At 39.2% G+C, this 26575-nt stretch overlaps 1 protein-coding gene across 6 annotated transcripts in view; it reads left to right on the top strand.

The window, feature by feature from the left end:
* The window catches only part of WWP1 (WW domain containing E3 ubiquitin protein ligase 1), a 141522-nt gene that overhangs the window by 85679 nt on the left and 29268 nt on the right, over positions 1-26575 (top strand). For 5 of the 6 annotated variants that reach the window (XM_070382916.1, XM_070382917.1, XM_070382913.1 and 2 more), the window contains 10 exons: positions 4938-5033; positions 6396-6570; positions 8298-8352; positions 8435-8519; positions 8650-8778; positions 15018-15093; positions 15201-15272; positions 18053-18141; positions 20142-20201; positions 22469-22628. In XM_070382916.1, coding sequence (XP_070239017.1) covers positions 4938-5033; positions 6396-6570; positions 8298-8352; positions 8435-8519; positions 8650-8778; positions 15018-15093; positions 15201-15272; positions 18053-18141; positions 20142-20201; positions 22469-22628 — 997 coding nt within the window. The remainder of the gene's footprint in view (positions 1-4937; positions 5034-6395; positions 6571-8297; positions 8353-8434; positions 8520-8649; positions 8779-15017; positions 15094-15200; positions 15273-18052; positions 18142-20141; positions 20202-22468; positions 22629-26575) is intronic. The other variant, XM_070382914.1, reaches the window with a different exon arrangement.

A 26575-nucleotide genomic window follows, 5' to 3' on the forward strand; every position in this document is an offset into this window, starting at 1 on the left:
ATCTGCATGTTCAGCTCTCTGATACCCATACATGAATAAGCTGACCTCAGGAAGTGGTATTTTGTTACAGCTTGAGTTGAGCATTCGAGGAAGCAAGCTGTGTAATACTGAAGAATAAACAGCCCTCCGAAGAGTTTTGTATACCTGCTGAAGCTTTGGAGTCCTGCCCCCTCCACACTCCTCCATTCCGGCCCCCGGAAACCATGGATAAACATACAGGAATTTTAAGCAGGAGAGTGGCACAGTCATATTTGCATTTAAAGATTATTCTAGAAGTGGTACAGACAGATGAGGAGTTAAGGAGACAAAGCAGAACAAAACAGACCAGGCTTTTGTAAATGAGAAAAGTGGGCACATTCCTGTTTAAAATGATAAGTACATAAACTTAATTCTGTGGGGCCAGGTAAATGCTTCTGTGTGCTTGTAGCCACTGTATGTGAACTTTGCATGAAGGGAAGTTTGTAGGAATCTACATGAGTGAGGAATCTAGATGAGTGATTTTCAAATCACAAGTTGCAGCCTGTTAATAGATTGTGACCAGCACTTGAAAGCATAATAAAGTAAATCAGTATTGACCAGATTGGAAACCTGGAGTGTGTTAAGTAAGCATTTTTTCCTGGCAGTTTGTTTTTCCGGTATGTTTTTGTGTGTATAAAATCTGTAGGTGAATAGCAGCCTAGGACAAACAGATATGTTTATATAAGATGTATTCTTACTAAAAGGTTAGAAGCAACTAACCTGAGTAAGAAATTAAAATAGACTGCCCCAAGGTGGATGCTAGTCTTCTGGGCTGATGTTACGATGGGTTGTGGGAATTAGCTGTGGGAGGTGGAATGCGAGAGTGGGGCCAAGGTTGGTTCTTCTGGCTTAGGCAGTACTTGGCTTCTGTAACCACCTTAGCAGTTTGCAAATCTACATCATCTTCCCTCTTTCCTCAGAAATCTTTCTTAGTTCCTGTATTTTATCTCTTTGGTGACTTATTTCACTGGTGCCCAGAATTACGAGCGTTCTGAAGGGAGCCTGTTCTAGCCTGGAGGGTTATCCAGCGTGGTCTGACATAAGCCCTTTGCATTTGCTCTCACTTCCGTGTGGAATGTTATTCCTCAGATATGTGCATGGCTCTGCCCAAATGTTACCTTATTCCAGAGGTCTTTCCTGATTCCCTCTGGCCAAATCAGGCCCCCCCGCCGTCCTTATCCCAAGCCCCTGCCTTATTTTTTTCCAACCTTCTGTTAAGAAAATTTACAAACATGCAGGAAAATATAAAGAATTTTACAGTGAACACCTGTGTATCTGTCTATCACCAAGTTCTAGAGTTGACATTTTACTCTCTTTGCTTTATCGCATATCTCTGCACCTCTCCATTTGTCTAATGTTTAAGTCTAATTCAGTAAGTTGTAGTTGTACATTTTGCCCCTCAAAACTTCAGCTTGCATGTCATTCACTAGAGGTCAGTATTTGTTTATGGATTTTTAGGTAAAGTTTACATAGAAATGTGTAAGTCTTAAGTATGTCATTGATGAGTTTCGACAGGTGGAAATAACCCAAACCTTTATCAAAATTAGAGTGTTATCATCACCTTAGAAAGTTCTCTCAGGCCCCTTTCAGTCAACCCCCGCTCCCGCTTTTAGGGAGGCAACACTGTACCTCCCTGCAAGTGTTTTTCCACAATAGATTATAGATTAGCTATGTTAAGTTGGTGGAACTTAACATAAACGGAATCAGTATAAACTCTTTTGAGTAGGGTCCTTTTAATCAGCATGGTGTTATTTGTATTACTTTTCAACACTTAAATCATTATGTGACGTATTTATGTGTTTATCAGTTTTCTCTCCACTGCACCGAAAAGGGAGCTTTATTTTGTCCGTTTCTGTATCCCTTGTGCCTAAGACGACACCTGCCATATAGCAGGTCCCAGTAAACGTAAGTGAACTAGTGCTTGATGCAATGGTTTTGAGTGAGTGAGCAATTGGGCAAAGGCCCTGGCTTGCAAATGCTTAGGAGGAAATTGTTAACAAGGTCAAAACCTACTGAAAATTCAAGTAAGATAAGAACTGAAAAGGCACCTTTGAATTTAGCAACAAAGAGATTATTTATTGTTGACCTTTGACAGAATGATTTCTGGGAAGGAGAGCTACATTCTGACTGCTGTGTGATGGAGTGAATGGGATGGGTGGAAATGTGATAGAAAACTGTTTGAAGGAGTGAGAAGTAGTGCATGCAGGTTTTTCCCTGTGAACACACGGGGAAAGAGGAATGTTTGGTAGAAGCAAGCAAGAAAAGACCCAATATTGAGGAGTAGTTTTTTGGTTTAAAAAATGAGAGTGACCTGAAGGGTGGGCAGGAGAGAGATTAGCAGGCCAAGCAGCAGCGGAGAGGGGCAGCCATTGACCGTGGTTTGTGAGAGCCCAGTCGTCATCCAGTCAGTAACTACATTCTGTCATTTTTACTGTAATACATTTAACAAAATTCTCCCACTCTTATTATTTCTTTCTTTTTTTAAAATAAGGTCTTTTTCAGCAGTAAGTTTTAGAAATGTGTGTATATGAGATAAGGAAGCCATATCTGAATACTAGGGACAGGAGAGTATTATGGTTGAAGGTGACATGTAGCAGTTATAAATTAGCACATATCCCTTTGAAATCGAAGAATTCTGTTGGGAAGTCCCATCACTCAGCCTGGTAACTTGTGCCTGTTTGTGGCAACCCACTCCAGTTTTCTTGCCTGGAGAATCCCAGAGACAGGGGAGCCTGGTGGGCTGCCGTCTCTGGGGTCGCACAGGGTCGGACACGACTGAAGCGACTTAGCAGCAGCAGCAGCAGGAGTTTCCACTGCGGGGATGCTCTAGCCTCTAACCAGTTCTGTTCTGGCCCATTGCTGCTGCAGGACACACGGGCTCAGCTCTAGCTGGCTGTCACTGAGTCCCCGGCCAGGCCCGAGGCAAGCCCCTTACCCTTGTACCGCCTTCTCCCCCGCCAGCACCTTCTCTCCTCCCTGCTGCCCGACATTAGCTCTGGTCACCCCACACGCACGGGGGCTCCTTCTCGGCAATGGTACTGCCCCAGAAGGTAAACTCTCACTCTGGGAGTGACAGTTTAGCAAGTTACCTCCCTGTGAACCAGCTTCTGGGGGAGGAGGAGAAGCACCCTGAGACCCTGGTCACTGGGGCGGGTGGTGGAATTGACCAGGCTCCTCCCCCGTGGGCCAGGAGTTCTTTGTTGCAAGAATGTTGTCAGCATAGCACAGCTGGGAACATGGCACATCCACAGCCTGGGTGACCTACCTCAGGAAGACACGGTGGGGCATGACAGGAGTTTTTGCTCTTACTATGTTAGTACCTACATAATAGTCCTGATTTTGCCTTTTGGCCCACAAAGTCTAAAATATTTACTGTCGAGTACTTCACAGAAAAAGGCTGCCTTCGCTTGATCTAATGAATGGAATGTAGAAAATTACAAAGATAATATCCAAAAGGGGGTCTGGTCTTCATATGATGTGTGTAGCAAGCAATTTAGTTTGAGTAAGATAAATTCTCTTTGGAGGAAAACCCTGAAATCTGGAAGCGATATGGAAAAATTAATTGGAAAAAGTAAGAACTAGTGGCCAGAATTATAGTTGGAACCTAAGTGCTTACTGAATATTGAATATTAAATTAGAAATATTTCCAGCTAACTTAGGATCAAATTAGAAATGGCTTCATAGCCCATTTTATGGATGGTGCACTCGGTTATGTACATTACACTCCTCTTACATTACACTCCTTGCAATTCAGGAGACCAGGTCTGGAAGATCCCCTGGAGAAGGAAATGGCAACCAGTCCAGGACACTTTCCCAGGGATGGAGAAGCCTGGCAGGCCATAGTCCCTGGGGTCGGAAAGATTTGGCCATGACTGAACAACTTTAAGTTTCACTTTTCTCTAATTAAAAAGAAGTCAGATTAAATTGAATCCTCGTGTTTGAGAAAGGAAAATATTTCCCATTTATTCTACTTTCAGCTGAGAACAAGAATGTTAAACTCAGAAATAGGAAGTTTTTGTTTTTAACGTTTGAAGTTTTTTCTTCTGTGCCATTCCAAGGAGAGAGTGGAGAGGAGAGATCAAGGAGTGTAGAGGAGAGAACGAGGGTGGGGAGAGGAAGAGGTGGAGTGTGTCTGAGACGGAACAGAGAAAGACAAATGAGGATGTCCTTAAACTCAGAGGCGCACCAAAGACAAAAGAGGGGTAGCTATACACAGAAAGAAGACCCTGTATGCAGATGGAAGAAGGAATGTTCATGGAACTGTCTCACTACATACTTTAATGCAGTTTCTGCTAAAATCTTTTAGATGTGTATTTTTTTCAGTTGCCAAAAACAGATATTACTTAATTGACATTTTGTCCTTTGGGCATGATATTAGGGTGACAGTTCCTCAGCTCTTGATTAAATTTCTGTTTGTGATGATTTGGAATTCCATGAATTAGTCACTTTAAAAAACTTTGGGTGTTATTCTGTCTTCCTCTGCTAAATGTACTTACTGAGTTTCCAGTGTGTGCTGTGTGGTAAGTCACTTCAGTCATGTTCGATTCTGTGCGACCCAGTGGACTGTAAGCCACCAGGCTCCCCTGTCCCTGGGATTCTCCGTGCAAGGATACTGGAGTGGGTTGCTGTGCCCTTCCCCAGGGAATCTTCCCCACCCAGGGATTGAACCCACATCTCTTACGTCTCCTGCATTGGCAGGTGGGTTCCTTAGCACTAGCGCCCCCTGGGAAGCTGGGAAATTTCCAGTACTGCTAATGAAAAGGGAATAATTAAGCATTTACAAAGCTCAAAAGAAACAACTTCATTTTGTGTGTATACATGACTCTTTAAAACGTACCTGTAATTTTTTGGCTTATGAAAAGGAATCGTTCTTCAGATAGTCTTTAGCTTGTTCTTTTATTTCTGTATTTTTATTAAAGGTGGGAACAGAGAAAAGATCCTCATGGTAGAACCTACTACGTGGATCATAACACACGGACGACCACGTGGGAGAGGCCGCAGCCTCTGCCTCCAGGGTAAGGTAGCGTCTTCTCCAGCTTCAGCTGTGTTTCATACATGGAATTGTAAAAGCTCAGTTAATGCAATATAAAATGGTTCTTTCCTACTACATGTTACGTTTCCTTGATTTGCTTTTATGAATAGTAAATGTTCAGTAGATGAGATTTGTTACCCTGTGTCTCATTTACAGTTAGTCTGAAGGGCTTCCTCAAGAGATTAAGAGATGTCGAACACTGGCGTGAGTTTACTGAGCGGAGTTGCAGACTTCTGATCCAGTGTCAGTCCTTGCTATTTTTTTAAGGAATGAGAGTCATATTTAGGGCAATTTGTGTGTATGTTTCCTCATAGACAGGGATCTAAAGTATGCTGTTGCATGATATTTACATAAGAGATCCTAGTGTTCAAAATTATTATCTAAAAGATCATTACAAGTAAAATTGTATTAATTATGGCTGAAGTTAATAGAGCATTTTAAATGAAGAGGCATTCCTATTACATACTAAATAAAGCTTGTGCTATTAGGCTGTTATTCACTAACAGTCCTTCGAGATGCAACTCGGAGCTCGCCAATATAAACATTCAAAGTCCAGAAAATTAAAGGCAACAAGTGTGTTATCTCGTGAAATTGGTTGCTGAAAGGATATCGAAAGCCTATGAATTAATAATACAGATTGACTGGAGGTGAACGGAACCCTGGAGGGTAGGGGTTCAGGAGGACAGGGCGTCTTCTAGCTGGTGGAAAAGGGTATTCCGTTGGCTGAGAGAGGATTGAAACAAAGGCATGACGGGATGAGACGTCTGACACATTTGGGGCCCACCAGGAGTTGATTTGGCCCCTCGGATGGGTCCCTTGAAAGAAAGGGAAGTGAGGGTGAGGTGGTGACTGGGTTCATTGTTTTGCCATGCCAGCAAACGGTGATAGGCAGAATGGCATGGCTCCATCTGCACTTTGGTTCAGCAGAAGTGTAGCCGCAAAAGGTGGATTAAAAAGCTGTACAAGTTGAGTTAAAACCCTTCACATGGACAGGGATGATAGAGGCAGATTGCTTGGTATACAGTTAGCACTCAGTAAATATTTATCAAAGAAAGAGGGAGAGTAGTCACATGGATAGTGTTCAGTCTATGACCTCTTTTTTAGACAGTCCTTAGAAATCATGTATGGGAAGAATGGGAAGGTAATTTAGCTAAATAGATAGCAAGTTACATGTCTGTAATTTTTCTGAAGAATATCAATATTTACATTCTTTTGAACTCATCATCTCTTGGACTTGATTTTTAAATTATTTAGGTAACATGTTGCTTAACTACTTTCCAGTTTCTTATATAAAGAGATGGTTGTTTATTTTCATTTTCACTGCTGCTCTGTTTATCTTTGCTAGTTGGGAAAGAAGAGTCGATGACCGGGGCAGAGTGTATTACGTGGACCATAACACCAGGACAACCACCTGGCAGCGGCCCACCATGGAGTCGGTGCGGAACTTTGAGCAGTGGCAGTCCCAGCGGAGCCAGCTGCAGGGAGCTATGCAGCAGTTCAACCAGCGATACCTCTACTCGGTAATTAGGAAGTTACAGGCGTTAACGCATCTTTTTCTTCCAGACGTCTTCCCTGTTCTCCCTTAGTGACTTTTCTTAAATGTTATAGATTGTAAGATCATTTTTAGTTGATCTTTAATAACTAATTCACATTTCTGATATGCATAAGCACTTTAAGTTTTTTTTAATCCTAGTTTACATAGCTATACACTCATGCTTTTGTCCTTATTAAGAGGTAGTCTCATAAATGCAGTTTCTTAATAATATAATTTGTCTTGGTCAGTTCCCAATCTTCTACTTTCGGTTATAATCATTTTGTTTGCTTTAAACAAACCTGGTTGCCTCCTGACTTTACTTAAGGCCAGTCTGGCCATATCCCAGCTATCCTGGTTCCATCCCAGCTTTGTAGAGATGCTGTCATCTGTTTTGGCCCACTAAATATGTATTCCTGGGATCGGAGATAGTTTTGTCCAAAAAAATTTAATGCTGTCTGAAAATTTGATCAATTGGTGATTTACTGCCATAAGCAAGCATCCACGGGAGTGTGGAGGATGGGGGGAGGATTTCTGTCTAAATAGATTTGATCTCAAGAAGTAGAACGTATAAATCTCAAGTACTGGGCATCTCTAGGTAGTGTTTCAGGGCAGCTTGAAACCCCAAAATGTGGAAAGAAATTAGGAAAGATACACAAAGAAAACAGCTCTTCAGAATCCTGCCTTGGGCAGGCTCATTCAGCTCTGCGTTTTTGGGAGGTTAAGTAGCAAGGTTTGGTTGCTCTCATTTGCAGGTTGGTCCACTCTCCTGGTTGTCTGATCATCAGAGAGTGGGCCGGCCCAGCCTGCTCAGCATCTCGTGTGGTCAGTTCTTGGTTCCTGAGTAGCTTGTGCAGAAATCTGTGGGGATGTTCCACCGTTTAGCTGTATGTACTAAACAGATTGTGTGTGTGCATTTGTTTTGGTTGGACTTTGCTGTATCTGTGGAAAACCTTGGGGAAACAGGGCAGAATTAGGTAATAGTGTGCATCAGAAGTGTGCTCTTCTGCAGAAACAGAATATCCTAAGGTTGAGATTTAGTTGTCTAAATGATATTGAGTACAATTTATAGTATCTGTTATGAAGTTATAAAATATTTATCAAGATGTATATATTGTATCATTAAGAAATGATTTTTCAGGTAATAAGTTTTTGTCTTTCTTTAAAAACTGATGGTAAAAATGTTTCTTTGAATATATTTCTGAGTTGTCATAATATGTGAGCATTAATATGTTTTTATGTATGTTTGAATATATAAAATATACTAATACAAAGGTAAAAGTTTATTTTTACAAAGATAATTCTGGAGTTTAATATTATTATGTTAGTAGACATTTGTTTTAAAGAGAACTGTGGTAATTATTCTGTTTTTCAGCAAATAATGTTACCTCATTTAAACACTACAATTTTCTATATGTTATTCTCTCATGTCATTTCACTCTTATGGACTGTTACAGAAGGGCTAAGAGATTAAAGTGCTAATGTTGATACATTATTTGTAAATCATTGTAGAAAAACTAATAATTTATCACTTATTTAACTCCTCTTAACTCATGACAATTTTAGAATTCTGTGCCTTGAAATTACTATATTCACATTTCTTTATCATATTTTTTAGAAAATGACTATTAAATGTGATTCAGCCAAGTGCTTAGTTTATGCTTTTATATTAAAAATCTGTTCTTTTAACTTCTCCTAATCCTTTTCTCCATTCAGGCTTCAATGTTAGCGGCAGAAAATGACCCATACGGGCCTTTGCCACCAGGCTGGGGTAAGCTAATGTGTTGTTGATAAAAATATTGAAATGTATATATAGCAAATAGTTATTAAATGCCATGCTCACTCTTTTTTAGAAAAAAGAGTGGATTCAACAGACAGAGTTTACTTCGTGAATCATAACACAAAAACAACCCAGTGGGAAGACCCCAGAACTCAAGGGTATGTATATCCTGGAGCCTTACTTAAGTGAGCTTACGTGTCGGGAGACAGAATCAAGTGAACCTCAACTCAGACGTTTTTAGCACCTTGAAAATGTTCACCTTGTGTCTCTGTGACTTTTATCTTTTAGTTTGCAGAATGAAGAACCCCTGCCAGAAGGTTGGGAAATTAGGTATACCCGGGAAGGTGTGCGGTACTTTGTTGATCATAATACAAGAACAACAACATTCAAAGATCCTCGCAATGGGAAGTCATCTGTGTAAGTGAAGTTCTGAGATGCTGTTTAATGAGAACATAAAGTTTGACTTCTAATTTAGCCTCAAGCAAATTTTACATTATGTATCGAGAAAATCTACGCAAGTAATAATCTAATATACCTGTTTTGCTCTACTGTATATATTATAGAGTGGATTTGTGGCATATAATTCCTTAAGAAGAACAATAGTAAATATTTATCTAGTGATTACTATGTGCCAAGGATTCTTCTAAGCACTTAATTTATATAAAGCACTAATTTATATAAGCTTTTATCTTCTAACAGTTCCTTGAGGTTGATACCCTTACTTTCCAAGTGTGGAAACTGAGGCCTAGGGAGCATAACTGACTTATGCAAAGTCATACAGCAAGTGATGAGAGTGGTTTCAGACCAAGGCAGTCTGTCCACGGAATGTGTGCTCTTAACAGGCACATCCTGCCTCTGCAACATCAAGGACTGAGACATTTAACACGGTTTTCCTGGTAAAAATAGCTTAATTAAGTATTTGAAAGGTCTCTCCTTCATCCTTATTCTTAGATGTGATGTCTTTACATTACTAAGAAAATGGAAGCAGCCATTAAAGTTATTCACGAATTCCTACTGTTACATCTCTCTACCAGTCAGCATCTGTCTTCCCTCTTCATCCTGAAGTTAAATTGTCGTTATTCTTATCAAAGGCCAGTCCCTCTGCTGGTGCTCCAGATCTTTCCCCTGTCTTCCGATTAGCTACTCCAACAGTAATTTTCATACCATCCATCTTTCTCTGCTGTATCATTCCCATCAGGTGTTACTTCTCTGAGATTAGAAATGGACAAATGGAAAGCCATGACTCATCACCTTATGAGTCCATTTAATGGAGAATTCATTTTTATTGCTACCTCTACAAGAAAACTCTGAGAAGGCAATGGCACCCCACTCCAGTACTCTTGTCTGGAAAATCCCATGGATGGAGGAGCCTGGTAGGTCGAAGTCCATGGAGTCGCTAAGAGTCGGACACGACTGAGCGACTTCACTTTCACTTTTCACTTTCATGCACTGGAGAAGGAAATGGCAACCCACTCCAGTGTTCTTGCCTGGAGAATCCCAGGGACGGGGGAGCCTGGTGGGCTGCAGTCTATGGGGTCGCACAGAGTCGGACACGACTGAAGTGACTTAGCAGTAGCAGCACAAGAAAACTACCTGAACGACTTGCCTGTGTAATTGCTGTTTCTAGTTTCTCTCTCAAAGCAACAACAAGAAAGTTTCACTGACCCTGACTGACCTTACTAAGGGGACCAGTGTCCTCCACTTGGTTAGTCCCTAGGTTGGTTTACAACTCTGTCTAATTTGACACAGTCAGGAGTATTTGAAGGAAGTTTCTCTCTCCTGAGAAGTAGTACAGGGACTCTGCTTCCTGATTACCTTCTGTCTGTCTGGTCTTACTTCTTCCTCTTCCTTTTTGTGGGTGACGGGGGACCCTTCTTTCCTGTCAGCCTGTTAACATTGACCTACCCAAAGTGCCTCCTCAGATCTCTTCTCTCTGCTATCTATACTCATGCTCTTGGTGAATCTTACCCAGCTCACAAATGTTTTTCTCTAGCGTTTCACTTGTAATTTTGTTGCTACTTACTTGATAGCTATTCTTAACTTCTTCCTGATAACTACCATCAGTCAGACTTATTCTTCCTGGGATATTTCCCATCTCAATGGAAGGGACCTCCACTCTTAGGTGTGTTTGAGCCAAAAATCTTGGAATTGTCCTTGACTACTCTCTCTCTCACGTCACATACATCATGAGTTCCAGTTACCTCAGCTTCGAATGTATTCAGGACCAGCTGTGTCTCACGTCCACTGCCGTCACTTTGGTCCAAGCTACCGTGGTCTCTCACCCGGAGTGCTTCTCTGAGTATCACTCTGCTTTCTACCTACACTTCGTGTAACACTGTCCCCCATACAAGACTTTTTACTTTTTTATTTTTTCTTTTAAGTAAGAAGTTACTCCACAAAACCCTTCCGTCGCTTCCATCTTAATCTGAATAAAAAAGCAGAGTACTTGACTGTGGCCTCTAAGCCCTTGGAGCATCTGACCCCTGTCACCTTGTCAGCCTCACGTCAGACATTTCTCCTCATTCACTCTGCCTCAGCTTCCCTAGCGACTTAGCTGTATCTCAGACATCTGAGGCTTCCTCGTCTGGGCTCTGATTTCCTCTGGTTGGCATACGCTTTTCCCCAATAGTACCTGTATGACTTACGCCCTCCATGTTTTCTGCTCAGACGCTGTTCTGTCTATGAATCCTACTCTGTTTATTCTGTTCACAGTTGAAAAATTCTTCTCCGCACTTCACTCCTTGTCCTTTTTTCATCTTTTTTTCCCTTTTTTAGGAGCGGGAATGGTGACACGTTTATGCTCTTCTAACACTAAATGTATAGTTTACTTTTTCATTGTCTCTTGTCTGTTCTCTTCACTAGTACATAGACCACACAGAAAGAGGTGTTGTTTTTCAGTTTGTTTTATCAGCCAGTAGTACTCTGTCTAGAACAGTACAGGGTACATACTGAGCATTTTGTAAATATTTGTAGAATGAATTCAGTTGAAGCTGACAGCAGAAGAGAACATTTTCCATCCATTCCAAAATGTTCCCTAGGAATGTAAAAGTTCTTCATGCCTGTCTCGTAGGCTGTCGCTCAGTGGGCAAAAGACCCAGGTGCTCTCAGTGTGAATAGAACTTCCCCTAAATGCAGCCCACCCTGCTTTTTCCCTCCCTGACCTACTGAGCTGGGTGACCTGGACATCACTTCCTAGGAGCTCAATTTTGCTTTGCTTACTCTCTCCAGCAGTATTTCTTTTGATTTCAGATTAACTTTAACATGTGATAGAATATCCTTTCCTGTCTCTTCTACTTAGAGCCTCTTGTCCTCCCCTCCTTGGATTTAAGGGTTAGCAAGTTTTTTTTTTAAATAGTCATAGACTTTCATATTTAACTAACTTTTTAATATAACATAACATTTAATATTTGTACTCTAATTCATGGTTAAAATCTAAAATGTGGTGGAAAGTATAACCCCAGAAAAAGCAATATATACCATTGGCAACAAGTCCTGGTGCCAATCCTGGTGTTATGACACAATTCAGCTTTATATTTTCTTTATATTATAGGTATTATGCCTATCGCCCCCTTCCCCATCTATATTCCTGCAAATTCAAGTGTTAGTTTATATTTTCTAATAAAAATGTAAATCTCATTATGTTAGTGAGAAGTAATCCTTTGAAACATATATTTTTTTCACCTACAACACTGTATTAGAAGTGCTGGGTTATTTGAAAATCTATCCTTTTTTTTAATATCTTTTAAATTTTTTAAAAATTTCATTTTATATTGGAGTATATTTAATTTATAATATTGTGTTAGTTTCAGGTATTTAGCAGAGTGATTTAGTTATACATATCCACTCCAATATTCTTGCCTGTGAAATTCCATGGACAGAGAATCCTGGCGGGCTGCAGTCCCTGGGGCTGCAGAGTCGGACACGATTGAGCACACATGCACGCATCAGGTCAGTGCAGTCACTCAGTCTTGTCTGACCCTTTGCGACCCCATGGACTGCGGCACGCCAGGCCCCCCGTCCATCACTAACTCCCGGAGTTTACTCAGACTCGTGTCCATTGAGTCGGTGATGCCATCCAACCATCTCATTTTCTGTCGTCTCCTCCTCCTGCCTTCAATCTTTCCCAGCATCAGGGTTTTTTCAAATGAGTCAGTTCTTCGGATCGGGTGGCCAAAGTATTGGAGTTTCAGTTTCAATATTAGTCCTTCCAGTGAATATTCAGGACTGATTTCCTTTAGGATGGACTGGTTGGATCTCCATGCAGTCCAAGGGACTCTCAAGAGTCTTCTCCAACACCACAATTCATAAGCATCAATTCTTTGGCGCTCAGCTTTCTTTATGGTCCAACTCACATCCATAGATGACTACTGGAAAAACCGTTGCCTTGACTAGATGGACCTTTGTTGGCAAAGTAATGTCTCTGCTTTGTAATATGCTGTCTAGGTTGGTCATAACTTTTCTTCCAAGGAGTAAGCATCATTTAATTTCATGGCTGTAATCACCATCTGCAGTGCTTTTAGAGCCCCCAAAAATAAAGTCTGCCACTGTTTCCCCATCTATTTGCCATGAAGTGATGGGACCAGATGCCAGGATCTTAGTTTTCTGAATGTTGAGCTTTAAGCCAACTTTTTCACTCTCCTCTTTCACTTTCATCAAGAGGCTTTTTGGTTCTTCTTCGCTTTCTGCCATAAGGGTGGTGTCATCTGCATATCTGAGGTTATTAGCATTTCTCCTGCCAATCTTGATTCCAGCTTGTGCTTTGTCCAGCCCAGTGTTTCTCATGATGCACTCTGCATGTAAGTTAAATAAGCAGGGTGACAATAAACAGCCTTGATGTACTCCTTTCCCTATTTGGAACCTCTGTTGTTCCATGTCCAGTTCTAACTGTTGCTTCCTGACATGCATGCATACATATATCTGTTCTTTTTCAGATTCTTTTCCCATATAGGCTATTACAGAGTATTGAGTAGAGTTCCCTGTGCTATATATATAGTAGGTCTTTGTTGCCTATTTTAGTTTATTATTTTTTAATTTTAATTAAAAAAGTTTTTTTCATTTTTGCCAGGCAAAAGTATCTTTGTGTGGATTTATATTCCACACCTCTCCCCCACAAAGAAAGATAGCTATAATGTGCTAAAGGGATTCTTTTAATCTCTAGCTAAATTTTAGATACTTATATAAGTTCTCTGAAACTTTTCAAAGAGAGGTTAAACTATTGATAATTAGGCTTATTTGGTATGTTGAATTACATGGGCTGCTACTGCTGCTGCTAAGTCGCTTCAGTCGTGTCCGACTCTGTGTGACCCCATAGACTGTAGCCCACCAGGCTCCCCCGTCCCTGGGATTCTCCAGGCAAGAACACTGGAGTGGGTTGCCATTTCCTTCTCCAGTGCATGAAAGTGAAAAGTGAAAGTGAAGTCGTTCAGTCATGTCCGACTCCCAGCGACCCCATGGACTGCAGCCTACCAGGCTCCTTTGTCCGTGGGATTTTCCAGGCAAGAGTACTGGAGTGGGGTGCCATTGCCTTCTCCGAATTACATGGGAAGCACTGTCAAATGTAATGATAAAACTTCTTAGATTCTACAGCTAAATGTTAATTAATGTAAATGTTCTAGAAATTATATGGCATTCCTCAAATTGGGTATATCCTGGAATAGTGTTGCGTCATAATTTTAGTTTATCTTAAGATGTTATATGTTGCATAAATAGCCAGATTTCTTTTTCAGTTGCATTGCAGTTGATTCTTTAATCATGCCGTCTCAATTCTTTGACATTTATATTACTCTGATGCTTTTACAAATATGAAGATCTTCCAGAAGATTCATAGAGAGGACTTTTTTACAAATATAGGTTTCTAATAACTTTTAGATCATACCACTTAACTGAGTAAGAAATTACAGAATTCGAATGGAAAACCTGATGGCTTCATAAACTGCTAATAAGAGATCAAGACCAATAAGAATAATTACATGGGACTGAAAGAACAATACGATTTATGTTTTAAATGCTTTTTTTGTCTGAAATACTACTGGCTTTTAATATTTGTTTTCCAGATATGAGAAAACTTTTCCCATTATGCTAACTGTAACTATGTATAATATACATATATATTTAAATTCTATCACATATTTTCACTGTTTTGTACATTTTTATTTATTTGGAGTTACTCACATATTGAATATTGTTCCTGCGTCTTCACTCTGTTATGTGGGAACTTCTTCCTCTTAAAAATATTTTTTACTATTACCCTTTAGTTTGTTATGCTAATGACAAATCTGTTTTTTGTTTTTCTATAAATGCTTTCATTTTTTCCCAAAAGATGTTTTTGCTTATATACAGTTCTTTTGTTTGTTGTTATATGTTTCTAGCACAGTAACTAGCTTCTTTATGTGTTGTATCCTTTAAGTACATTAACTAACTGCTTTATAAAAGATCCATCCATGCACATCACCCCCATCTGTGTGTGTATATCATGTGTCCTCGTTGCTCAAGTCTCTGTTGGCCCCTAAATATTACCTTCACTTCTCTCCCAGCAGGTGTTACAGAGTAACTTTCCTGTCATTTGTAGGACACCGGTACACTCCAGTTTCATACTGAATAGTGAACATCCAGCTTTATTATTTATTAATATATGGTTTGTTTTTCTTTTTCTTTAGAACTAAGGGTGGTCCACAGATTGCCTATGAACGCAGCTTCAGGTGGAAACTCGCTCACTTCCGTTATTTGTGCCAGGTACTGCGGTGGTAAATAAACCTTCTGTTCATAATCATTTAGTTTTCTTGTTACAGGGCACACGTACTGTAACTTACATGATATTGCAATATTATTTTTGTTTTCAGTCTAATGCTTTACCCAGTCACGTAAAGATCAATGTGTCCCGGCAGACGTTGTTCGAAGATTCCTTCCAACAGGTGAGAAAGATGTACCAGAATAAAATTGTATAGTCACCCCTCTGTATCCACAGATATAATAGCATCCATGGATTCAACCAACTGTGGATAGAAAATATTCTGTGGTGGGGTGGAGGGAGATTTCCAGAAAGTTTCAAAAGGCGAAGTGTGAATTTGCTGCCGCTAGCAGATTGTTTTACTGTGCCTTGCTTTATTTCACTTTGCAGATACCGTGGTTTTCACAGGTTAAAGGTTTATGACAGTCTTGTGTTGAGCAAGTCTCACAGCACCGTTTTTCCAACAGCATGTGCTCACTTGGTAGTGTCTCTGTCACATTTTCATAATTCTTGAAATACTCCAAACTTTTCAATATTATTAATTTGTTAAGGTAATCTGTGAACAGTTATGTTTGATTTACTGTTCCAGAAAGATTCAACTTGCTCAGATCACAGCATTTTTTTTTAACAATAGAGTATTTTTTAAATTAGGGTCTGTACATTGTCTTTTTAGACATAATACTATTGCCCCCTTAATAGACTATAGTACAATGGAAACATGACTTTTATATGTACTGGGAAACCAGAAAATTAGTGTAACTTGATTTATTGTGATATTCTGTTTAATTGCGGTACTCTAGAACCAAATCTGTAATATCTCTGAGGTATGCTTGTGTGTATGTGGTATTTATATTGTATTAAATATTATAAGTAATTTAGAGATGATTTAAAATTATATGGGATGATGCACATAAGATGAGCACCCCCATATTTTGGTATCTGTGGAGCTGTCCTAGAACCAACACACCTTGGATACTGAGGGAAATCATACAACTTGAGTCATTATATTCGTTATATCTAAAGGGAGTTAAGGTTTAGAAGTTTTTAGCCATTTAGAATACAACTGTGACAATGACTGCCACTTACTGAGTGTCCCTTATAATAATAAAATCCATCATGTATTGAGTGATTTTAATATGCTTAGCACTGGCACCTTCCATTTATCATTTCATTTAATTCATCACAAAATCCCTTTGAGGTAGCTCCTGTCATTATCTCCCATTTTGCAGGCACAGGTACCTAGGCTGAGAAACAAAACCATTCTACTGTGAATTAGATTACTAAAATAAAGTATAACGAGCTCTGGAACAAGTTGACATATTTTGACACCTATCTAGTTTTTTACTAAGACCTTATTAACTCAAAGCAGAAAAGTCGTGATATGAGACTAAATTAAAATTAGATTGGTATAGGCACTGTATTCCCTTTAAATAATTCTTTCATACCCTAGCGTTAATACTCACATCCTCCTGGTTTCTGTTAAACGTCATGACCTCAGACCTTGTCCAAGCACTCATTTAAGATGGCAGTTCTCTGCTCACCTCCCTCACAGTCCCATTGTAGCCAGTCATGGTGCTTCATTCCTGTTTGTAACACTTCTCCCCACCTGTGGAGAAGGGCTGGCAGCCCACTCCAGTAGTCTTGCCTGGAGAACCCCATGGCGCCTGGCGTACCACAGTGCACGGAGTCACAGAGTTGACACAACTGAGCGACTAAACCACCGCCAACACCTGACACAGTTTACCGCCCTTACCAGAATGAAACTCCAGGAGAGCCCAGCTATTTTGTTTACTGCTGCTTTGCACAGTACCCAGAAGCAGTGCTTTGCACATAGCAGGTATTAATAAACAGTTGGTGGCATGAACAAATGAATGTAATACCTTTGCTGAATTATCTGTAGAATAAAGATGAAAAACCAAAATATTGCCAGTTCTTTTTTTCTGATGAGGTTGAGAATTTTTCTTCTCAGTCCTCTCCTGAAGTATTACAGTGATGAATTAAAATTCTCTGTGTGTTCAGGTACCCAGGGACTTTTATGTATAGAAGCCAAAATGGAATAACAGTTCATAAGTCAGTGATGTTCAAATCCTAGCTTCAGTTTAGTCACTTGCTGCAGTTTGGACAAGTTACTTAATATAGCTATCATCAGCAACTCTATTTGATTTAATAAATTCTTATCTTGTTCCAAGCTCTGTGTAAACTTTTTTTTAATACATACACATCTGAATTCATGGTAGATTTTACTTGGCTTTGTCCTCTGGCTTGCGGAGAATCGTGCCCTGTGAGCCCATGACTCGCTGTAAAGTGGAGGCCAGCTAGTGAGCTGTCGCCTCACCCAGGCCAGTCTTGGCTTTGGAATGTAATTCGCTTTATCTGGAAGTAAAGCTTATTTACTAGTAACCTTAGTGTGAGCCTTTAAGGCTTATAAAAAATCTAGTGTAGATATAGTTTTAAGATAAAACTTTTTATGCTAAAATTCATCATCTTATAATTAATTATTCACAATAGCTGAGTTCCTTTCCTACTGAGAAATGGAATGTGTGGTGTAAGCAGTAGATTCTACTTCTCATTAAGTTGCTCATGAAAAAAATTTGCTAGTCACCTTTTATAATATTTCGGTAAAATTCGGAGAGTGACAGAGAAGGGAATATTTTCTAACCTGAAAAACATCCTGTTTCAAGCTGTTCCTCTCTTGCTACTAACCCAAAGTAGAACTACCATTTAACACCAGAAGAGGGGAAAGAGATTTGTGAAAGTTAATCAGAGAAAGCTTAGTAGAGTAAGATGCATCTTTGCTAGTTTGTGGAATAAACCAGTTGATCTCTTTGAGTTAAAAGCATTGTCGTATAAGATAACGAAATGTGTAATTTTGAAAACACAGATGAAATTTAAATAAAACTGTTTTTGGAGGAAACTTGTATTGCATATGAATGTTTAAGCATCCATGTTTTTGTTTTTAATTAGATTATGGCATTAAAACCCTATGACTTGAGGAGGCGATTATATGTAATATTTAGAGGAGAAGAAGGACTTGATTATGGTGGCCTAGCAAGGTAAAATAAAAGACATATCTGCTTTGAAATAAGTGTATCTCCACTGTAGATATATTCTTGAAAAGATAACATTTTTTCAGTAGCAATCTAGAATTATTTTTAAAAACAAAAATTGAAATATTCACGTAAATCTAGCAGTAACCATTATTATTATGTTGTTGTTTATCCCATGCATTTTCTCTGTATATTCATTTGACCCTTGAAAACATAGGGGTTGGGGTGCTGACCCCTATGTTGTCAAAAATCTGTATACTGCTACTTCTGTTTCAAAAACAAAAGAGTATGGAATTAATCAATACAAGCTACTATACATAAAATAGATAAGCTACTATACATAAAATAGATAAGCTACAAGGATTTACTGTATAGCACGGAATTATATTCAATATCATATACAAACCTATAATGGAATATAATCTGAAAAATTTAACTGAAACACTTTATGCCTTAAAACTAACACAATATTGTAAATCAACTTTACTTCCATTAAAAACAACATAAAACAAAGGATTTGATGATTGATTTACCAAAGGACAAGAAGCTAAAGCAGTTTGGATAAAATCTGGATTCAAATCCCTAGTTCTTTCATTTCCACACACTGTGATCTCTAATTGACTTTTGCTGCACTTAATTGATTTTAAGATATTTGTAAAATGAAAATACAGGTACTATATTTATTGAAAAAAAAATCCACATATAAGGGGACTTGCAGAGTTCAAAAGCATGTTGTTCAAGGGTCAACTGTATATAAATTTGAATATATGTGTGATATCATACATATTTGCTGATTTTTTTAAAACAGAATTGATCATACAATTTGCAAAATATAGCAGCTTGATTTTGTTATTTTGTATATCATGGATATCTTTCCATATCAGATATAGACCTTATACTCATGGTTGCATAATCTTCCCTTGTTTGGACATAGTATAGTTGATGAATCAGCATAAATAAGGTTGTTTCTTATTTTTTGCTATTATAACAATTTATGTTGGTTTGATGTTTGTGTTTTTAATCCAGTCTGAGTCCTTTTGACTAAATAGTTTTCCACATTTACTAAATATTTTTTTAACAGACACTTATGAAGCAATAAGAACGGGAGATCCTTTTTAATTTTTTTTTCAATTACTTTGCTCAGACCTAATTTGACAGCAGTTTATTTTTTAGTCAAAGCATTTTCATTAAATATTTACAAAGAATTAAATTTTCTTTTCTTAGAAACAGCTCTCTTTTTGAATTCGTACTTCATGGGTGTTCAAAATTACATAATCACAATTTTAGTACAGCTGACTTAAAAACAGGTAGACAACTAGAACTGGCGGAGTTATCAGAGCTGGTTGTGTTAGTATATTTTCTCATCTAAGTTTTTTTGGAAGAGAAAACTGCCTGTCACCGTGGATATTCATATCACATCTATTGTGATTTGTCTCAATTTCAAAAATGTTCAGACATTAAAAAGGCACATCTTAGAAATGAAATATGGTATTGTTTTTACAGTGTATGACTTTATAATATTCACATTCTTAACCATTTTTTACCTCAACTGTTTGGGTTTTGTTCTATATTTTGTTGGTTTTAATGTATCTAATGTACATAATCAGTTACTGCACACCATGTTTTTCTTATTCCCAAATTATTTATTTTAATTCATGTATTGGTTTTGGTTTAATCAGTTCACAAGGGTGATATATCCCTCTAGTTTTACGTGTTTGAGAATATGTTTTCTGCTGCTTTTGTATTTAAACAAGAACTTCACTAGATATAAATTTCTCACACAATACTTGTTTCTCCAGTGCTCAGTAGACACTGCGTCACTGTCTTCTAATTGAATGTAAACGCTGTCAAATAGGAGGCCAGCCCCTTGTAGGGAGCTTTTTTCCTCTGGGTTCCCATACAGGTCTTTTCTTTGAAGTTCATTAATTTCAGTGTTGATTGTTTTATATCTTTTTTTGGAGCTTATTAAGATCTTCCTTAATTTAAGGGACATTTTCTTCTATTAGGTCTTTGAATATTTTTTCTGTTCCATTTGTTCCATTTTTCTTCGGGAACATCAGTCATGGGTATGTGGACTCTGCTCTCTCAGTCGTACATGTCTGTCATCTCTTCTCAGGTCACTTTCATCTTTGTGCTTTTCATTCTGTTCTGATTTTGTCCGCGCATCTCTGTTTGCAGTACTGCCCTGTGTTTTGCTGCTTCTAATGTGACTTTTCATCGTTGGTGGTTTTACTGTTTTCCTCTCTAGGCTCTGCTTACTCATTCGTTGTCTATTAATTTTTTCAACCTCTTGTAACTCTTTATTTGAGAGTATATGGAAGAATATGTTAACAGGAACTCTTCTACCTCTTGTTACTTAGAATTTTTCCTTCTTTTTTCTTACTGTTAGAGTATATAGGTTAGATGCCATGCTGTGGTCATTCTTTTTTTCAGTGTACCCAGTTTTCTCTGCGCTGATTGCTGAAAGTCATCTGCAACATCTGGGAGTTTTATTTCTAGTTTTTTTGTCTAAACACATTCTCACTGATGCTGCTGCTGCTGCTAAGTCACTTCACTTGTGTCCGACTCTGTGTGACCCCATAGACGGCATCCCACTAGATCTGTTCAGTTCTCTTCCGGGGGACATGTGTTACTTCAGCCTCACCATAGTGGGAAGTCAACTTGATTCAGCTACTATTTTGGGACTGAATTTCGTTTTATAAATTGGTTTTAACATTTCTCAGTTGATTTAGACTCCCTTCTCTACCCTTCATTAAGTTTCCAAGATTTAAAGTTTCAAAAAAGCATTTCTGAACAGGCTGCCAGGCCAGACCTAGCTTGCATATTGATGGCCCCCATTGTGATTTTAATTTTTTTATATTATTTGACAACATTAAAGAAATCACTAGATTACTCTTATGAATCAAGATTTTCGGCCTCTTTTTAAAAACAATTGCCACACCTTCTCACATGGCATCAATTGCTGAATCAGAGTAGCTGCTTTCCCTGTTGGGTATCATACATTCTTTTTCACTTCCTGCCCACCATAGCCAAGTTGTCTAAGGACTATGATAGATGCCTAGAAGTAATTCTTCCTAGACCAGTGGTAACTTTTATCTGGGATACAATGAGGAATAGGGGTTTGTGACTGAGTAGAAGACTGTGAGCCCATGCAGAGAAGGAAGCCCCTTGTACTCACTAATATCTTTAGGTATTTGAGTTTGGAACCCTGTATTAGAAGAAATTGCTATGGAAGACAGTCTTTGCATATTGAGTTTATTTTATAATACAAATTATTAATCTTTTACCTAGTCAGGTTTTCTGTATTGGACTTTTTAAAATGAGACAAATTACATGGTAATAGGTTAGATAATGCCTATCCCATTTAAAGATTTCACCTTTTAAAATTTTAGTTCCATTTTTAATCCATTGCCTGAAAAAAACAGTTAAAACTGTTCCATAGCGGCCATGCTGTGTTTCCTCAGTATCACCAGCAAATATTCACTGAAGCCTATTGTTCAGGGCTTCCCTGGTAGCTCAGTGGTAAAGAATCCACCTGCCAGTGCAGGGGACATGGCTTCCATCCCTGGTCTGGGAAGATCCCGCGTGCTGCAAGACAGCTAACCCGTGTGCCACAGCTATTGAGCCTGTGCTCTAGCACCCAGAGCACAGCTCCTGACACCCGCGTGCCCTAGAACCCTGTTCTGCAATAAGAGAAGCTCTTCCAGTGAGAAGCCCGAGCACCACAATCAAGAGTAGCCCCGTCACCACAGTTGGAGAAGGCCCGCATGTAGCAACGAAGACCTAGCACAGCCATAAATAAATAAAATAAATCTTCCTTATAAATCTAGTGTGTATAGGTTGTCAAGTGCCCATAAGAGTTAAAGGTACAAAAAATAGAGACATGGCTTTTGTTTTTGAATTGCTTACAGTCTGGTGGATATAGTGGTCATGTGGGCCAGTCACGTGCAGAAAAATGAATAATATTGTGGGATTGTTACCACAGAGTATTAAGTGACTGAGACACTGAAATACACTGAAAAATGCTTCCAAAAATTGCTGAAATAGATATCAGCTGAACTTGAAAGTGGGATCCCCATAGGCTGAGTGGAAGTTCAGGGTTCATACACAAACATATGGCCTAGGAAGAAGCACACAATATGTGAGAAGTACCTAGTTTATAGTTTGGCAGTGGGAACTGGCAGGTAATTTAGAATGGGCGGCTTAGGAATTGGACAGTAGAGTTGTTAAAGGCTGCTGAGTAGAGATGTGATGTTATGTATGAATTTATTTAAGGTCTGTTTTTAAATTTATATATGGTTGCTAAAAATAATATTGACTTATCTTCTTCTAGAGAATGGTTTTTCTTGCTTTCACATGAAGTTTTGAACCCCATGTATTGCTTATTTGAGTATGCTGGCAAGAACAACTACTGTCTACAGATAAATCCAGCATCAACTATTAATCCAGACCATCTTTCATACTTTTGTTTCATTGGTCGCTTTATTGCTATGGTGAGTCTTGACTTTCCATTACCTATTTATTTATTTGAATTTTGCTTATTCCAAAAGTATTTTAGAGAAGATTTTTTTTTTAAGTGATACATATCATCCTTGGTTATATGTGTTCACAAATTTGGTTACCAAGGAAGTTTGCCTAGAGAGTATCAAAATAAGTTCCTGTGTGAAATCAAGATTGTGAATATAAGGATTATTGATACAGCCAGTTGGTCTTTAGAAGTCCTTTCATTTAAGCCTAATTGTAGTATGACCACTTTTCAATAAGGGGAAAATCCGAGTTGTACGTATAATCATTGAACTTGATTGATATTTTTGGAATTTTCATAGCTTTGCAGAAGATCTTGTGGGACTATAAACTTCTTGAGAAGTGTTTGTGTATATATATGTATTTGCACTTTATTATCTATCCATTCATTCAGCAAATATTCATTGCCTGCTATGGTATCATAGTATGAATGGGATGAAACCATGATAAGACACAGTCCTTGTTCTTAGGGATATAAATATTGTTAGAGGGAGACAATAATAAATATATACTGAGGGAAAGGAAGTGTTGCTCTGTTATTTAATATGAGTAGAGGAGGCCTGTCTGATGGGCAACACTTGAACAGAAATAAGAAAGCAAGGGATTGAATCATGCAAATATTTTGGAGAACAACATTTGAGGCACAGGGAACAACCTGAAAAAAAAGATCTTGGGTGGAAGTACGTTTCTGAATGAAAATGTCATAGCTGGCGCATAGAGGGAACGTGGTAGGAGGTGAGATGGAGGCAGTTTGTGGGATCATTCAGAAATTCAGCTAAGGGTTTTGAGCTAGGAGTGGTGTGATCTAAGGAACATAATATGACCATGGATTTGATTAAGCTCAGTTTGCTGCCTTGTAGAAAGAGACTAATTGAGGGCAAAGAAAGGCAAGAGGAAAAGCAGGAAGACCACTCGCAACAGCTCAGCTGAAAGATGGCACCTGAGTCCTCAAGCTCAGACTCAAGAGCTATAGCCGTGGAGGTGGTGAGGCGTGCTGTGTGGGTTCTGGATGTATCTGTACATAGAGGCAATCAGGTCTTCTGTCCATTTAGATGCAAGATGTGTGAGTCAGGTGTTGCACCAAACTGTAAGGTCTGTGCATCTGGTTGCAGCTGCCATTTCCCAGGATGGCAGGGTTGTGACAAAGAGGAAATTTGTGGGGGAGGGACTCCAGAATTGGGATTTGGTTTAAGATTCCTGCTGACTTTCAAATGGGGATGTTGAATAGATAGTTGGATATACAAGTCTGGCAATGAGGGGATATCTCAGTAAGACGATATAACCATTTAAAGAATCAGTGTAGACAGAGAAGTTGTTTAAGGACACTTATAAGTTGGGGAGATAAGAAGGAACTGGCAAAAGAGCCTTGGCAGAGGAGGAGATAGGAAAATAAATACACATGGTTTCCAGAAGACCAAGGAAGAAGAAAGTGTGTTTCAAGAAATAAGAAGTGATCAGCTATGTCGAATGCTGCTGGCTGATCAAGATGAGGTTCAAGAAGTAAATGTTTGATTTGGCCAGGTGAATGATATTCATGTGCAGTGGAGAGGGAAGGTGGATGGGAGGAGCCTCAAGAGAGAATGGAAGGAGAAATGGGGACAATAAATATAAACTAATCTCTTAAATAGGAAAAGATGTACGTGAAGGCTGTATATTGCCACCCTGCTTATTTATTTATATGCAGAGTACATCATGAGAAATGCTGGGCTGGAGAAAGCACAAGCTGGAATCAAGATTTCCAGGAGAAATATCAATAACCTCAGATATGCAGATGACACCACCCTTATGGCAGAAAGTGAAGAAGAAACTAAAGAGCCTATTGATGAAAGTGAAAGAGGAGAGTGAAAAAGTTGGCTTAAAGCTCAACATTCAGAAAACGAAGATCATGGCATCTGGTCCCATCACTTCATGGCAAATAGATCGGGAAACAGTGGAAACAGTGGCTGATTTTATTTTTCTGGATTCTAAAATCACTGTGAATGGTGATTGCAGCCATGAAATTAAAAGATGCTTACTCCTTGGAAGGAAAGTTATGACCAACCTAGATAGCATATTAAAAAGCAGAGACATTACTTTGTCAACAAAGGTCCGTCTAGTCAAGGCTATGGTTTTTCCTGTGGTCGTGTATGGATGTGAGAGTTGGATTATAAAGAAAGCTGAGCACTGAAGAATTGATGCTTTTGAACTGTGGTGTTGGAGAATACTCTTGAGTCCCTTGGACTGCAAGATCCAACCAGTCCCTCCTAAAGGATATCAGTCCTGGGTGTTCATTGGAAGGACTGATGTTGAAGCTGAAACTCCAACACTTTGGTCACCTGATGGGAAGAGCTGACTCATTTGAAATGACCCTAATGCTGGGAAAGATTGAGGGAAAGAGGAAAAAGGAATGACAGAGGGTGAGATGGTTGGATGGCATCACCGACTCGATGGACATGAGTTTGGGTAAACTCCAAGAGTTGGTGATGTATAGGGAGGCCTAGTGTGCTGTGGTTCATGGGGTTGCAAAGAGTCAGACATGACTGAGCAACTGAACTGATGAATCTCTTAAAGGAGCCTCCCTGGTGGCTCAACTGATAAAGAAGCCACCTTCAGGGTGGGAGCCCTGGGTTGGGAAGATCCCCTCGAGGAGGGCATGGGAACCCACTCTAGTATTCTTGCCTGGAGAATCCTATGGACAGAGGAGCCTGGAGGGCCACAGTCCGTGGGGTTGCAAAGAGTCAGACACGACTGAGCAACTAAGCACACACACACAAAATCTCTTAAACTTGCTCTAAAGGATTAAAAAGAAATTGGGCAGTACCATGAAGTATGTATGGAACCAAGAATGGGAGGAGAATAAAACATTTATATGCTGCCGATGATCAGTAAGAGAAGAAGGAATTTGATGAGGTCAGAGAGATAGGGGATATGGGAGCAGTAACCTTGAATAGGAAAACAAGGACACTCTGTCCAGTGCACAGAGAAGTCATAGCTTCTCCACAGTAGGAATACATAGATTCAGATACTGTTAGGTTTGTGCAAATGTAATTACAGTTTCAGACAGTGAATTTTAATTCATTATAACTAGACTTAAACACATCTTTATTAATCAGAATAGAAACCATTACAATCAGTGCATTTTTGCCAATGAGAAATAAGTTCGCTTATTCCTGTGGCATAAAAATCCGTGCTTCGGAATTCCACGAACTCTTGGAAAGCATCTTCTGCCTCCTGCTGGTTGTGGAACTGTTCTCCCTGCAAAAAGCTGTCGAGATGCTTGAAGAAGTGGTGGTCTGTTGGTGAGAGGTCAGGTGAATATGGTGGATGAGGCAAAACTCCATGGCCCAATTCATTCAACTTTTGAAGCATTGGTTGTGCAACGTGCAGTCAGATATCATCAGACACTGTCATGGAGAAGAATTGGGCCCTTTTCTGTTGACCAGTGTTGGCTGCAGGCATTGCAGTTTTCAGTGTATCTCATCGATTTGTTCAGCAAATGTCTCAACTGTAATGGTTTTGCAGGGATTCCGAAAGCCGTAGTACATCCGACTGGCAGCAAACCACCAAATAGTGACCAGTACCTCTTTTTGGTGCAAGTTTGGCTGTGGGAAGTGCTTTGGAGCTTCTTCTCAGTCTAACCACCGAGCTGGTTGTCACCAGTTGTCATATAAAATCCACTTTTCTTCACACATCACCATGTGGTTGAGAAATGGTTCACTGTTGTTGCACAGAATAAGAGAAGACACTTCAAACTGAAGATGTTTTAAATTTTCGGTCAGCTTATGAGACACCCACTTATTGAGCTTTTTCACCTTTCTGATTTGCTTCAAATGCCAAACGAGTATAGAATGATGAGCTTTGAGTTCTTCGGCAGCTTCTCATATAGTAAGAGGATTGTCTTTGATGATCTTCTCAGCTGGTCATTGTCAACTTCTGA

This window comes from Bos mutus, chromosome 14, assembly GCF_027580195.1.
Source record: "Bos mutus isolate GX-2022 chromosome 14, NWIPB_WYAK_1.1, whole genome shotgun sequence".
NCBI lineage: Eukaryota > Metazoa > Chordata > Mammalia > Artiodactyla > Bovidae > Bos > Bos mutus.